At 41.9% G+C, this 15,405-nt stretch overlaps 1 protein-coding gene across 1 annotated transcript in view; it reads left to right on the top strand.

Annotated features, from left to right (window-relative positions):
- LOC115799268 (phospholipase D1-like) overlaps positions 1-5,513 on the top strand; it is a 29,695-nt gene extending 24,182 nt beyond the window's left edge. Inside the window, exons 19-26 of the mRNA XM_030756333.1 lie at positions 495-605; positions 864-952; positions 2,001-2,114; positions 2,315-2,364; positions 2,760-2,894; positions 4,047-4,200; positions 5,048-5,165; positions 5,289-5,513. Coding sequence (XP_030612193.1) covers positions 495-605; positions 864-952; positions 2,001-2,114; positions 2,315-2,364; positions 2,760-2,894; positions 4,047-4,200; positions 5,048-5,165; positions 5,289-5,513 — 996 coding nt within the window. The remainder of the gene's footprint in view (positions 1-494; positions 606-863; positions 953-2,000; positions 2,115-2,314; positions 2,365-2,759; positions 2,895-4,046; positions 4,201-5,047; positions 5,166-5,288) is intronic.
- The last annotated feature ends 9,892 nt before the right edge of the window (positions 5,514-15,405 follow it).

Below are 15,405 nucleotides of genomic sequence, written 5' to 3' on the forward strand. Positions count from 1 at the left end.
CGCAGTGGGTAGGTGCTCGCCTTGCAGCTGAAGGGTTGCCGGTTCGAGCCCCTGTCCCTGCGCAGTGTTGTGTCCTTGGGCAAGACACTTAAACCACATTGCTTAACGGTAGGACCGGTTTCTGGCTGCATGACTGCAGATGCTCATCTCTGGATGAGTGATCTGGAACAATCATTTCGTTGTGTGCCTTGTGCGCACAATGACAATGAGTTGAATCTAATCTAATCTAGAAAAAGCAGAGATGCAATTCTAAGGTAAACAGAGAGAAAATAATGGGAAAGTTTTAAAATTTCCCACATGGTTATTTGTTTGTGATTTGTTAACCCACTACAGAAATGAGCAGCGTAACATCAAAATGTCAGAGATGGGAATAAAACTAGCTGATAGTGAAAGGAGCATTTAGCAGGCAGCGAGCTGAAGCTGAAGCTGGAATAAATCCTCTCCCTCCTCCGAGTCCAGTGACTCATTCCTGTCAATAATCTGCATTTCCTCAGATCCTGCGCTCCGCCTCAGACTGGTCCGCTGGCATCAAACACCACGAGGAGTCCATTCACAACGCCTATGTCCACGTCATCAAGAACAGCCAGCACTTCATCTACATAGAGGTGCTCATTTTTACAGATGTAACCATCCTGCAGTGGAAGTACAGCAAAAACATTAGAATTTCTGCTCAAAATTGGAAGATATTTCACAGTTATAGCCTCAAATTAGGACTGTGTACCTGACATGAGGCTATAATATCATGTGAGCATTTCACTGCAGTTTTAAAACTGACCGTTTGTCTCTGACATTTTTATGGCCTGTGTGTAAAATATCTGAAAGTCTTTGCTCGTTAATTAACGAGTGTTTGATTTATCTTCCAGAATCAGTTCTTCATCAGCTGCGCCGACAACAGACACGTTTTCAACAAGATAGGAGACACGATTGCCAAGCGCATCCTTCAAGCGTACAGGTAAAACACATGTGCACGCACGCAACACTAAACGAATGTACACTTTGTAAATTTTTGCGTGGCTGCTGTGTGTGTGTGTTTAGAGTTAGATGGACACACATTGGGCTGATCTGATAAATGTCCAACTTTGAAGTAATATAGAATATTATTCAGTTTTTGTTTCCTTCTTTATCTCGTACAGGGTCTGGGTGCAGCCACTCAGTTCATTCTGTCTGAAACCACCTGTTTTAGCTCCTCCCCCTTTAAGCCAGGTCTGATTGGCTACCCCTCATAAACAGAAGTAGGCAGGGCTTCTGTGATGATCAGGACATCTGCCTTCTGTGACATCATACGGAGCCACATGTAGAAAAAACTGCCTGAAACTGAGTGTTTAGAGCACACAGAAGCAGAACCTGTCCATACACTGAGCTCATTATTAGAAAGTTTGCTTATTGGAATCATTGGAACAGAATAAATATGACAGAAAATAAAGAACAGCACAGTAGATCCACTTTAAAGTAAAGTAAAGAGATGAGCTGCAGAATTAGAAATCACCATGGGGTGGCTGTAGCTCAGTAGGTAGAGCAGGTCACCTACTGATCGGAAGGTCAGCGGTTCGAATCCTGGCTACTCTGGGCTACGTGCCAATGTATCCTTGGGCAAGATACTCTCCGACCGTTCTGTCGGAGTATGAATGCGTGTGAATGTTAGGTAATTAAAAGCACTTAGCTTAGTAAAAATGGAAGTGCTTGTATGAATGGGAGTGCATGGGTGAATGCAAAACAGGTTGTATAAGCGCTTTGAGTGCTCATACTGAGTAGAAAAGCGCTATATAAGAACTGGTCCATTTACCATCAAACCACAGTGCTCGAATGTAACCATGTCAAGATTAGCCAAGTGTGATTGGCTGGAAATCCTTCAGTTCTTTGGCCTTAATGTAAGCATCCACCATGGGGGGGGGTAACTTATTTTCAGTTTTAGATGGTGGCTGTTTGCTCATTTTTGCATCTGTTAAATAAATATTATGTAAACAATTTGCTTCATCATATTAATAATTTTCTGTTTTCAGGGAGGGTAAAAAGTATCGTGTTTACGTGGTGACGCCGCTGCTGCCGGGCTTTGAAGGAGACATCAACACGGGAGGAGGCAGCGCCATCCAGGCGGTCATGCACTTCAACTACAGGTGTGTGTGTGTGTGTGTGTGTGTGTGTGTGTGTGTGTGTGTGTGTGTGTGTGTGTGTGTGTGTGTGTGTGTGTACGTACATGTTTTTTGAGGCCTTCATTGTCTCGTCTGCATTCTTGAGTAAACACACTGCTACACACACACACACACACACACAGAGCCACGTGTTGCTGCTAATCCTCCTCTGTTCTTGCCTGCAGGACCATTAACAGAGGAGACTTCTCCATCATTTCCCAGCTCAAAAGAGAGAGTAAGTGAGAGCAGCCAGCCCCTCGGCTGATGTCACAGAGCAGCTCTGGACAGAAGTATCAGCTCTCTCTGCACTGTTTGAATGGAGAACAGCAGCTTGCAGCTGCATGAAAACTTAAATCTTTGCTGCTCTGGTGTTTTCTCTTCTGTCACATCGTTTACGCAGTAATTTTTCCAGTAAATTGCAGTTGTTTGCCACTTACTTGTCACTCTTACCCGAGTATATTCTGAGACACAGAAAGTTTTATTTTGCTTGTGTTTCCTTGTTAACTTCAGTTTCATTTATACAGCACCAGCTCACAACTTTATACTACAATATTAGTGAGAGAGCCCTAATAAGCACTGAGTGATGGTGAGAAGGAGCTGTGATTGTAACTGTGACCTGTTTGCTTCCAGTGGGCGACAACTGGATGAACTACATCTCCATCGGGGGCCTGAGGACTCACGCTGAGCTGGAGGGGAAGCTGGTCACCGAGCTCATCTATGTCCACAGCAAGATGCTCATCGCGGACGACAACACCGTCATTATTGGTGAGCGCTTTGTACTCGGGGTGATTCAGCAGCCTGAATGTGGAAGGAAACCACAGCAAAGAGCTGCAGAGCGAGAAGGTTTCCGTCTTTCAGTTGGAGGAAGATGTTCACAGAGAGGATTGTGGTCAGGAGAGAGATGGAGATAAAAAAAACAACCAGCGGATACTTTCTCCACATTAGATGGTTTTTGTGTTTCTCTCCTAAAGACAATTTATTTTTCATACAGAGTTTTAAGATTAATATAAATTTCCTCAGTCAAAGTTTCAGGCGCTTGAATTGACCTGGGGTCAGATGGGGTCAGATGGGGTCAGATGGGAGGCACTGATTGAGTTTCACAGGTGGTTTCCCTCAGAGTCCAGTGGATGGATGATTTAAGAGTCGACGTCACCCAGACGGATGTGCAGGTGACAATGTGGCGACATCAAAATTGTGCAAATTGTGTTACTGTGTGGAAAAGTGGAAGTGATGGTTAAAAACACTCAGCCGCAGAGGAAAAAAGATCAAATGTGAGGGAGCAGGACTTCCTCTTTGAACCAGCTTCTTCTCAGCTTCATCATTTTTCTATGAATCATCTCCAAACCGCATTGATGAGAGTTGATAATCCATCAGCATCTTAATACCTGCTGATCTCTGAGCTGATGGAAGGCGTTCAGTTAGTTTCAGACTTCAAGCTATGAAACCTAAAAGAAGAAACGCGTTTGTTATCATGTACGCACACACACTCACACACACAGACACGCACACACCCACACACACACACACACTCACACGCACAGACACACAAAGGGAAGAGAAAAGAAGCCAAAGAAAAGTTTTTAAAGCCTGAATCTGATCTGACCACTAAAATCTTTTGTTTCTGCTTTTTTGCTCTTTAATAAAACTTTGATTAAAAACTGAATTTGTCAAAAGAAAAGAAGAATTAAGACTTTCAGTATTTTGTAGTTTCTTAGTGGAATTTTTGTTTAGCAGCAGGTTTTATGGTTCGGACCTTAAAGTGAAGTGAAAGGAGGAAGAAAGCTCTCGTTCACTCAGACTCCAGAGGGGCTGTGACCTCTAACAGCGATGCCAGCAGTCTGAAACCCAGTGTTGCAGCGCCTCCTGCTGGTGTTTCCTGTCCTCTGACACCTGCTTTGATCCTCTGTGTCGCTGCAGGTTCTGCCAACATCAACGACCGGAGCATGCTGGGAAAGAGGGACAGCGAGGTGGCGGTGATCATGGAGGACTCGGAGACGGTGGACTCTGTGATGGACGGGCAGCCGTACAAGGCGGGAAAATACGCCCTGCAGCTCCGCCTCGAGTGCTTCAAGTAAAATCCTCTGAACAGTCCTCTCCCACTTCATCCAGAGCGTCACATTATAAAACCGATCTGATAGAAATACGGAGAATGAAGTGATGATTTTTCAAGGACCCTCATAGATGTCATGCTCACTTTTACACTGTGTTGGGAAAAGTCAGCACAGCGCAGACGTCTGCCTGCATTAAAATGGGAAACGCTTTGCTCAAAGGGCATATGATAAACTTATCATATGAGCTCAAAATCTAAAAACATAGATGCTTCCCTCCACCACCTCCCCCTGGGGTAAGGTCATGATCTCAGATCTCAAAGTTGAAAGAGGAGCATCTGAGACTCGAGCCTCTGTAAGGATGTCTGAATCCAGATTAGTCTGGAATGTTTCCAGATTCTTCTTATTTTAATCTGATACATATTTGAGAAGCTGTGATGCAGAATTCCAACTTTGGCCTAGACTGGACCCCCCCCCACCTCTCCATGCTAATCCCACCATAACTTGCTGTTTAAGTAATAAAGAGGACAGATGCAAACATCTGTGTGGTCAGGATCTCTCCACTGAGGGTCAGCAGGAGGATTTGCAGTTATGTCCATAAGTTTTCGGGCAGTTCCAGTAACTGAAATCAGAGCCATTTTTAAATGTAGTCTTAATTTTTCCTGTCCAAATACTAATGGAGCTAACTGCTGGTACACTGATGGTGTGACCTCTTCTCTGTTGAAGTTATTCTTAAAGTCAGTTTGTAGATTTCTGTGATTATTTATCGTTTGTTTTCGGTCATGTTTGTGTTTCAGTTGAGTGAGCTGAGTTATTAAAGCAGATTTGTTACTGTTATTGTATTTTTTAGTATTTCTTTGTATCCTTCAGGATGATCCTCGGCGCTCACACGGATCCCTCCATCAACGTTTCCGATCCGATCAGTGATCAGTTCTACAAGGAGGTCTGGATGACCACGAGCGCGGTCAACGCCTCCATCTACCAGAAGGTGAGATGGAGCCCAGACTGCCAGCATCTTTAGCTTCACTACGACAGTAACATGTGGTCTAACCACTGAACATTTTCCTGGTTGAGTTGGCAGAGAATTCTTGACACGGTTTCTCTCGTCCAGGTTTTCCGCTGTCTGCCGTCCAGCGACGTCCATAGCATATTGGAGCTGGAGGGCTACCTGGCCAAATCGGGCCTGGACAAAGAGGACCCGGCTCGGGCTCAGGAGGAGCTGAAGAAGATCCGCGGCTTCCTGGTTCAGTTTCCTCTTCAATTCCTGTGCGACCATAACCTGCTCCCACCCATCGGCTCCAAGGAGGCTATGGTGCCCATGGAGGTCTGGACCTGAGGCAGGGGGGCGCCGGGGGGGTGGGGGGGTGGAAATATTCTGATGCCATCCTGGAGGTCTGACAGGAGAACAGATGAGCTGATGCTGGAGTTTTTTCACATCATAGATTGTAGCTCATGATTGCACGTTAACAAGACTGTGTGTGTGTGTGTGTGTGTGTGTGAGAGAGAGAGAGTGTTTTTGCCCTGAGTTGAGACTTTCAGGAGACATTTAGTCTCAAGCTGTAATCTGATTATGGCTACGGTCACATTTCAGGTACTTGACGGGTACTTGGTGGTAATTAAGTTGATTTAGTCCCCACAACCAGCAGCCAGACCAGTGCCAGGAATACCAGCATGTTAGCAGAGAAAGCAATGAGCAGAGATTGGAAGAAATCAGAGTTAAAATAATAAATAAATGTGTAAACACCAGGATTCTTTGGCAGCTCCAGGAAGCACACCAAAGAAAAACAGTTGTAGTTAAAACTTTCTTAGACCCGTACCCGCTGTGTGACACAGGAAAGTCACAGGCATCAAAAATCATTTAGAAACACCTGAATGTGCATCGTGTGGATGAGCTTTAAGCTGCAGCTTCAGAGGATGATCTGCCTGTGAGGCTGAACTCAGGGCTGAAAAAGTCGATTTGAAAAGACACTTTCTGTAACCTGTGGTTTCTCTAAAGGTTCATAATTAACGCTGTTCTGATGAGACTGCATTTAGTCAGATGGAGTCCTCCATGTGCTCATGAACCGTTTAACCTACATGCAACCAAAGTCTACTCAGATGTGATTGGTCCAGAGAACATATGGGTATTCATATGTAGATATCGGTGAATAGAGATTGCTGTTATTGTAATTAATAACCTAATGACCTGGTCTGAGGTGATATACACGCAGCAGCAGAAACCCACAAAATGTTAAACTTACACTAAAAAGTAGAATAAGCTCTAATTTCTAAGCTTTGAAGCAGTAATCATGTATTGATAACGCCTCTTTGAGAAACCAACGGTTAATAATAACCTGATATAAGAGAGCACACCTGAGCGTACATGAATCAGCCACAACATTGTTGTAGAGCTACTGTGATGCTGTGGCTGATTGCTGTATGAGACCTCTTGTTGTTCGGTAGCTCAGGACAGCAGAGTGGACCCTCTGCTGCAGACCTGATGCACCAGTTCTGTTTACAGCCTCCAGCGTGGCATCAGCTGTGACCTGTGAGCACGAGCAAGCTCACGCTTTCTGAAGTCACTGAGCGACTCCGACCTTCCCAGAGCTCACAGGCTCACACAGGTCGTCCCTGAACAGACATGCGCAGATAAACCGGCAGCAGACGGTGTGTTGAGCTCTACAGTGTCCCCGTGTTTACAGAAAAAGAAAAAATGAAATGCTCCCCTCACCATAAATCGATTACAGCTCGAGCCTCCGTTCTCTAACAACACTATGCAACGTCCAGCTCTGACTCTTTTGCTTTGAAAAGACACTAACGATTAAAACCAGCAGAGCAGAAGTGGGGATGAAGAGCCGGGTCGAGCTGTCGGCATCTGCACATCGTTCTCTTTTGAAACTTGCGTTGCTGCTTTTAGTATTTATGTCAAACCAGAAATCAGAAGTGCCAAAGATGACAGACTGTACGCTCATGTTAATACAGTTCATTCATTTACATTCCTCATACTGTGGATTCTGCATTAATTAAGCCTCAAGTGACCTGTTCTATACCAGCTGTACCGGTGTAGCTTTATACTGCTGGTTTCTAATTTCCTAATAATCATTTTCTGGAAACTACTGTCATTGGTGATCAGGTCATTCAGATGAGAACTAATTAAATATTAGTTTATTACTTGTGTATAATTGGGAACATTTTTCTCCATGTAATAAATTATTTTAATCTGACTCAGAAAAAGACTCCAGTTATTGAGCATTATTAATTTAGCGTGCCGTCATTTCCAGGAAACTATTAGGAAATTATAGACTTGTATAAAGCTCTTTTATGTTGGAGAATCATGCTTGATGAATTTCTTACAATGCTGCGTTGCTTTAAGTGTCAGAAAATGGAAATCCTCACGGCTAACTTTTAACAGCTAACACTGTTTTAGGGGGTTTTGGCCACCAGGGGGCAGCAGAACAGGCTGGAAACATCACATGCAGCCACTTGATTAGGACAAGCAGCAGGGATAAAGCCACATTACTGCCAGTTAGTGTGTTCACCTGATGAATATCCATCAAATCTAATTAGAGAAGTTATGATATGAGTCTGTAACTGAAATTTATTTATGAGCGTCATACATCTCACTGTAAGGACCATGTTTGTTGGAGCAATTTGGAACCCGGTAACATTTCAGCATCCAAACTTCATGTTAACAGAGTCAAAACTCTCCCACCTTAGATCAGGATGGAGCTTCTGCTGCATATCCACATGTTGGTATTGTTAACAGTACCTGAGGGGGGGATCTAGAAGAATAAGGTGTCCAATTTCCACTCTATCAGCTGCACTGTTGGTCTCCACCTACCTCTAAGAAGGGTAGCTTTGGGTTTGTTCACCTTTGTTCCTGCAACATTTAAATTGAACTAAGGTTAATGAGCATTGCACATCACTGAAGTAAAAGTTCCTACCGGTCTTTGGAGAGTTGAAGAGAATAACCTGATAACCTCCAGCATTGGTGGAGTTCCTTTGATATATTAATGTTGGTCCTTGGTGGAACAGGACTGCACTTTGTGTTGTAGAGCACAATGATGAAAGCATCATACATAAGACTTCAATGGTTTCCCATAAACTCTGTGGACTTCATTGTCTTCTGATTTATGTTGCAGTTTGGTTTAGGCCAAGATTTCTTTAAATTTGGGAAAAGTTCAGTTTTCCCAGTTTTCCCAGTGCATTGCACATGCACCGTCTTTTCCCACAAGTTACAAAGCTACGAATCCAAAACTGGATCAGTGTGATCCTGACTCAAAAACCTCCACAGGGTGTTGTTAACATTTCGATCTAGCCAGTTTATATTTGTGCTGATATATGATAACGTGTAATAATTACCTTCAAATATACTTCTGGGGGTAAAGCTAGCTCACATGCTGCTGGTGATACATGGCTTCACCCTGTGGAAAATGTCTGTTTGTTCAGTGTGTAAATAAGACAATAAATCAGCTTTGTGTTTGAAGCTTGTGTCTGCTGCCCTCAAGTGGCCAAAAGAGATTATTGCAGGTTTGGGACGTTTACAGTTGAAGCTGAAAAATGTCACTTCCTGCATCAGAATCTGTATTTTCCTTTTTTAAAATTCTGCAGATTTCAGATTTTCTAACATATCTTGGACGCAGCATCGTTCTTCGTCAGTGTCTTCCTCGATGGTATGTTGATCTGCATGATGCTTTTTTGTGCAGTAAATGTGAAAACTATGATGATCATTACAGACTGCAGCTGACAGCATGACAGCTGCTCATTGCCATTAAACAGTCACAGATAAAAGTGTGAACTCTGTAAGCTGAACACTTTCTTTAAAGCCATTAATGAAGCTGAACGTGTGCCTGTCTGTAACATGGACCTGAAACTTTACTGTTAATCTTGATGGAAATGAGACCTTAAATGTGCTCTTACAGTTCATTCTTCCTCTCTACCTCCCTGTGTTTCTACCTCCTGCCCTGGTGCTTCTCAGCTGCTCCTGTTTTTAGTTTTTCTTATATCAGATGTTTTACATCTAAAGATAAATTTAAATAACTCTGAAATGAGAATAAAGTCCGGCTGCGGCAGCTGAGAAACGCTGATCTGTCCCAGTTTTCCCCCGTCTGCCTTTACTTGCTATTTCTCTATGAAAATGCACTTTTTGCACAGATGGTTGTTTTCTTTCGGCGGCCTCTTAAAATGATCTGCAGCATCACGTCGTGTGTCGCGTTTGTGAAATGATGGATAAATAAATGATATTAACACGTCATTAAAAAGGATCTGATCATTTTGCAATTTTTGTTGTCTTTCCTGATTCCAAACTGTTTGAGATATTATGTGCATTAAAATGGATGCTGAACTGAAGCTCATTTACACAAACACAGGATTTAAAGTTCCATATTTATATCGTGGGGGGGTGGAGCCTATCCCAGTTGTCATAGGGTGAGAGGCAGGGTACACCTGTACAGGTCGCCAGCCTGTTGCAGGGCTAACACAGAGGGACAGACAACCATTCACACCTATGGACAAATTAGAATCACCAGCTGGACTGTGCTGCCCTGAATTGAAACACAACATACAAAACAAAATGGCTTAAAAATTAATGACTTAGAATAGTTTGGTGTATTAGCTTAATGACGTCTTCTAATTGTCCTTGTGTCTATAACCCTCCCTTCATGTTTCCAACCAGTTTTGGATTCTGCTTTATTCTCTCAGCTGACTTATTTAATATTTGTATTCAGTCGCTCTGTCGTGTCTGCATTTGGGTTCACGTTCCATCCTTTACGACAGCTTCTCCACACATGATGTTGCCTCTCACCTACGGGGCAGCTCCAGAGTGGAACAACCTCTCTGCAGGAAACTGATTCTGATCCGGAGCTGTGCGCTGAGGTGAGCCTGACTACATCTAGTTTCTCATTCAAAATGAATTCAAAACACTGGGTAGCACCTAATCCATGCAGTGTCACTTCTTCTCTTGGGTCGAAGTATGCTAGTGCTGGCCCTCGTTCAGCCTAAATGTGGCTGATAGCATAAAACCCTCCTCTTGCTCAATCGATGTTTTACCCACATTTCTACTAAGAAAGTTTTTTGCAGCATTGGGCCATGTGTGTTAACAATAATTAACACCCCAATATTTTAAACAGGCTGTTATTCATCCCCTATTAAAAAACTCTAATGCTGACCTGGCAGCTGTCCGTGATGAAATTTTTGGCATTGAAACGTCAACTGGAAAGTGACATTCCAGATGTCAGCCAATTAAAATCATTACTGGAGGAATGTGATCAACGCAAAGCACGTCTAGTCTCAGAAATTACTGCCATCAAAAAGAAAAAATTTGACAGACACTGCGGACTACCAACAAGGGAAAATTTATCAATGGAGACAATCATCTCCTCATAAAACTTATGGCAAGAACAACAGGCCAACTCATTCTTTGAGGAAGATTCTCAGCATGTTCTGACTCTTACCGATTGATGAAGATTCTGAATCCAGTTACCACAGTAGCGATTCTTCAACTTCATCTGCTGCTTTTTTAACCAAGGATACAAGTTTCCTCTCCACTGACGTAAAAGAAAAGCAGGAGAGGCAAGCACCCTTCCCAGCAGAGAGCCACTTAGAATTCAACAGACATTGAGGAAAAACAGACAGAGGTACAAAATGTGATTAATCTTTCCTAATAAAACTCTCTCTGACGTATCCATCTCAGTGTTGAGCAAAGGTTTATCTTTTGTTCCCCTGACATATGGTAAGGACTTTGATACGTTTGTGGATTTGCATAAATTTTTTTGCACTTTGAGACTTTAAGAATTTTTCAGCATTCATGATAAACGAGGTTGCAACTCTACTATCACTATGTCTGTGACACCTGTCGATACTGATAATATTGAATCTTTTAGCTCTGAATTTAGTCAGTGATATTTCCACACAGGTTAAATCCAGAGTTTGTACTTTTAATCCTCCTGTTTACAGGAGTGGCAATCGATTGGCTACCAATCTTTTTCCTAAGAGCACGGATAGAAACACTATCCTTCATGGTAAGTCTCTTCATCCCTCTTCTCTTAAAAAGAGTTTACCTATATCTCAATTTGATAGAATACGACGTATCTGTAGCTTCGATGAAGGTTTTCAAGCACAGTCGGGTGACCTAGAAAATCGTTTTATACAACAATGTAAACTGGATTGGATCACGCAAGCTTGTGAACGTTTTTCAGGGTTATCGCAAACCGATTGTTTATACTACATGAAACTGAAAAAGAGGGACAACAATATCAATTGTGTTGTCCAATATTCTCCCTTCTCCAGAGATCTACAGACTATTATACAAAAGCATTGGTATATAATTAGCTCAGATCCGACCCTGACTTGTTTTAACACACCACCCCGAATAGTATATAAAAGACCACCCAATTTAAGGAACCTTTTAGTGAGAGCTTGCCTGCCGACTAGTGATGTTCGATACCACAGATTTCCTTTCTGATCCAATACTGAGTAAAATTCAAGCTGGTATCAGCAATACGATCCGATACCAATACCGATACTTTGTGCAAAAATCTTAAATGAAATAAAATCACAGGGGAAAATAAATGATAGGGCAATTCAACACTGATTGCTTAGTCTTATTAGATTGAACTATATGCAGTCTCTCCAAATAGCCTACAATACCGGAATATAAACACTTGATGTGATGACACTGGGTGACTCAAATTAAAATTGCCAGTAAAACATTTTAATAAATAAATGCCACAATAATTGCATGTTTGTAGATATACCTATATTTTAAAATGATCATTTAACAAATAACACAAAGTAGACTGATAATAAATGAGCTATATTTTATTGGTAAAATTTTAATTTTCATTCGTCTTTTCTAGTATACATTTTTATATTTCACCATAGCAGTTTTTTTTTTATCACAATTCTTCTGTATTATTTAATGACACCTATGAAACCACTTTGTTTTTTTTGTACCTCTGTGAGATTATCTCAAGTTGGCATGATACAAATATTACTCCAAGCTGAAAGCATGCATGTGTTGAAGCACGTGTTTATTTCATTACTTACACCATCTTAATTAATCTGTCCAACTCAAACAGCGACCGTGCTTATCGCCCCCTTAAAACTCTACATTTCCTCTCTGTACCTGGACAGTTCCTGCCTGCAACACCAGAGGACTCCGTCTGTCCTGCTCTAACAGCAGCACCTGACGTTTGGCTCTCCTCCTCGGTCCGCGTCATCGTGTATACCTCGTATTCAGTACTGTGGTGTATTCTGAGGTGTTTAATGAGGTTTGTTGTGTTACCACAACGTCTCGCTGTTTTCCCACAAACAGTTTGCATCTTGGCTATTTGTGGAACTTAAATAGCTCCACACGTTCGTCTATGTTTGAGTGAGCGAGCAGCACGCTATGCTTGAGCATTACATCCTTACGCATTACACACTTACCAGGCGGAAGAAAAAGTAGTTCCCATCAAGCCCGTCTCATTTAGGGAAGATCTCAATAATTTAGTTACTTTCTAATGTGTTTTTGATAAGCTACATTATCTCAAATGACTGAAGTATTGAAAGTATCGATACTTGGATTTGAGAATCAAATTTAAAGCATAAAGGTCTGGTATCGGAACTATCGATATTTCTGTATCGATCCGCACATCGCTACTGCCGACTCCTAAATTTTCCCATTTTTTAACCTCGATTCCATCAGGCAATTACCATTGTGGACACTGTACACAGTGCAATTTTACACACAAAACTAAAACGTTGGTCAGGCAAACCTTTTAATATCAGAGGTGTTTTCACTTGCCAGACCAGTAATGTTATTAATCTGCTTAAATGCCCATGTGGCTTAGCATATGTGGGCAAAACCAGAATTTCTGAACATCGTCCCAACATCTGACATCATGATACAGAAAGCTCTGTTGCTATCCATTTCTAACATTGCTAACCTTCTCATAATGTTTTTACTCTCCATTATTGTGTAATTGAAACCATTAAACCGCATCGTTGGGGTGGAGATGTGAATACTCTTCTTCTGAAGAGACAAGCCTATTGGATCTATACTTTACATACACTTGCTCCTCATGGACTTAATGAAGATTTTGATCTGAGACCGTTTTTATAATTCCTATATATTATTCCTATTTATTCTCTCATTGTCCTTGAGTTTTTTGCCACTCCTGTTTTAGTGTATTGTTTCTTATTTACTGGGTGTTTTTCTATTCTATTATATAATTGTTGGCATTCCATTTTGACTGTTTTGCATGTTTACATTTATGATCATTATTATATTGCCTCGTTGACTTGCAGTTCACTCGTTTTGGTTTTATTGGTAGTCTATATTACCTTGGCATTTTTTGTGTATATAATTGTGTATATTTTTTGCCTTGACTACTTTCCCAATTTCTGACATGTGTATGATTAGACACCGTAATTGTCATGCCTTTCCTTATTTAGACAATAGGCACTCTTAACCACATGACCGTACAAGGAGTGGGCGGGTATATAAAACGTTTGTTGCAACCTGTGATTGTTAAGTCTGAAGAAGGGCAGCTGTGCCTGAAACGTTACTTCCTCGAGGCTTTGGCATTAAATTTTCTTCCAGGAGCTTCTCTGGTGTGCGCACTTTTTTGCAAAACAGGAGATTCTCATCACTGATGTTTGGTGGACAAATCTGCAGCAACTGTGTGATGCTATCATTTCAATATGGACCAAAATCTCTGAATAATGTTTCCAGCAGCTTGTTGAATCTTTGCCATGAAGAGTAAAGACAGTTCTGAAGGGAAGAGGGGTCCAACCCCATACTAGCAAGGTTTATCTAACAAAGCGTTGGTAAATCATGCTGTTTTGGAGCTTTTTGGGCATATTATTACATTTGCAGTGATGCACTGAAGATGATCAGAACCCCCTTTATCCTCCTACAATTTCTGCCCACAGCTGTGACAAGATTTTTTGGAGGGTGGTGCCACAATCCCGCTCTCACTTGTCAGTGGGCTGAAAACTCAGATGGTAAAAACACATTCAACTGGAATCCCAACAGATGACCACGTGCTGAATGAGATGTTTACAAAGCAGTCATATCTTTTATGTGCCGCTCTACTTGGATAGTGAAATCACCTCCTGTCATTAAAGAGAGCATTGATATTGACTCTGCTGGGATTTGAACCAACAACAGCCTGTTTACTGGGGAGGAACTTTAAGCAGCTGAGCCACAGTGCCACACAAAAATGACAAAACATCACAGCTTATTGTGACTAAGTGGTAGCAGTGAGTAGGAGTCTTGTGCTTAGAGGTTGCAAGTGGCAAAACACTTGAGATACTAAATTATGATCAACTTAGCTTCAGACTCTGGATCAAACCTTCTGCTGAACTGGCTACTGAGAGCCTCACAGCAACCTGCAGAGATTACTCTGACAAATTATTTAACTAAAATAAAGATTATAATTTGGATTATTTAAAACAATAATGCAGAAACTGAACTGAACATATACATAGTTTTATAAGGTATCTGCTTAATCTTTAATTTTTTTTTTTTTACCCCCATTTTTGGCCACAGCGGCTTTTATAGGCAGTGGAGGGAGACAGGAAATGGGGGAAAGATACAGGGGAAGACACGCAGGCGAACTGGCAACAGGCCGGACTCGAGCCCGCGCCACGGCATATGTATGTGGCTTCCGGTTTCGCCACTAAGCCACCCGGGCGCCAAATCTTTAAATATAATATAAATGTAAAACAAAAAGTAAATGAGGGGAATGGAACATACCGGCAAGCTGATCGTAAATGGACACCCAGCAGCCTGCCACCACTGCAGGAAGGTTGTTGGTGCAGACAGGGAGAAGAGAGGCAGAGAGCATCTGCTGGACAACCAACCATTACACATCCACAAAAACAGACTAGGAGGGATCCAGAGACAAAGGTAACTGCCCACTCTTCTCCAGGTTCACTTACACAAACTGTGAGAGTTAAACTCCTAGGTTTTATTGACCAAAGGCGCTGTTTGAACCTTCTATTTAGAGAGGAGTAAAATCATTTGATGGATTCAGATGGAGATGCAGAAAAGGTGTAAAATCTACTTTGCAGGATTTGCAGCCAGTACAGCTCAGATCAGTTACAGAGTAACGGTACTGGTGTGGAGACGCAGTTTGGCAGGTGCTGTGAATCTACACTGCTAGTGTGTTGCTCATTACACTACCATTGGTAGAAATGTTTCCCTACAATTTGCTTGGAGATTTTTTTTATATATATATAGATAGAGATAGATAGAGATAGAT

Source organism: Archocentrus centrarchus, chromosome 20 (genome assembly GCF_007364275.1).
Source record: "Archocentrus centrarchus isolate MPI-CPG fArcCen1 chromosome 20, fArcCen1, whole genome shotgun sequence".
Lineage (NCBI taxonomy): Eukaryota > Metazoa > Chordata > Actinopteri > Cichliformes > Cichlidae > Archocentrus > Archocentrus centrarchus.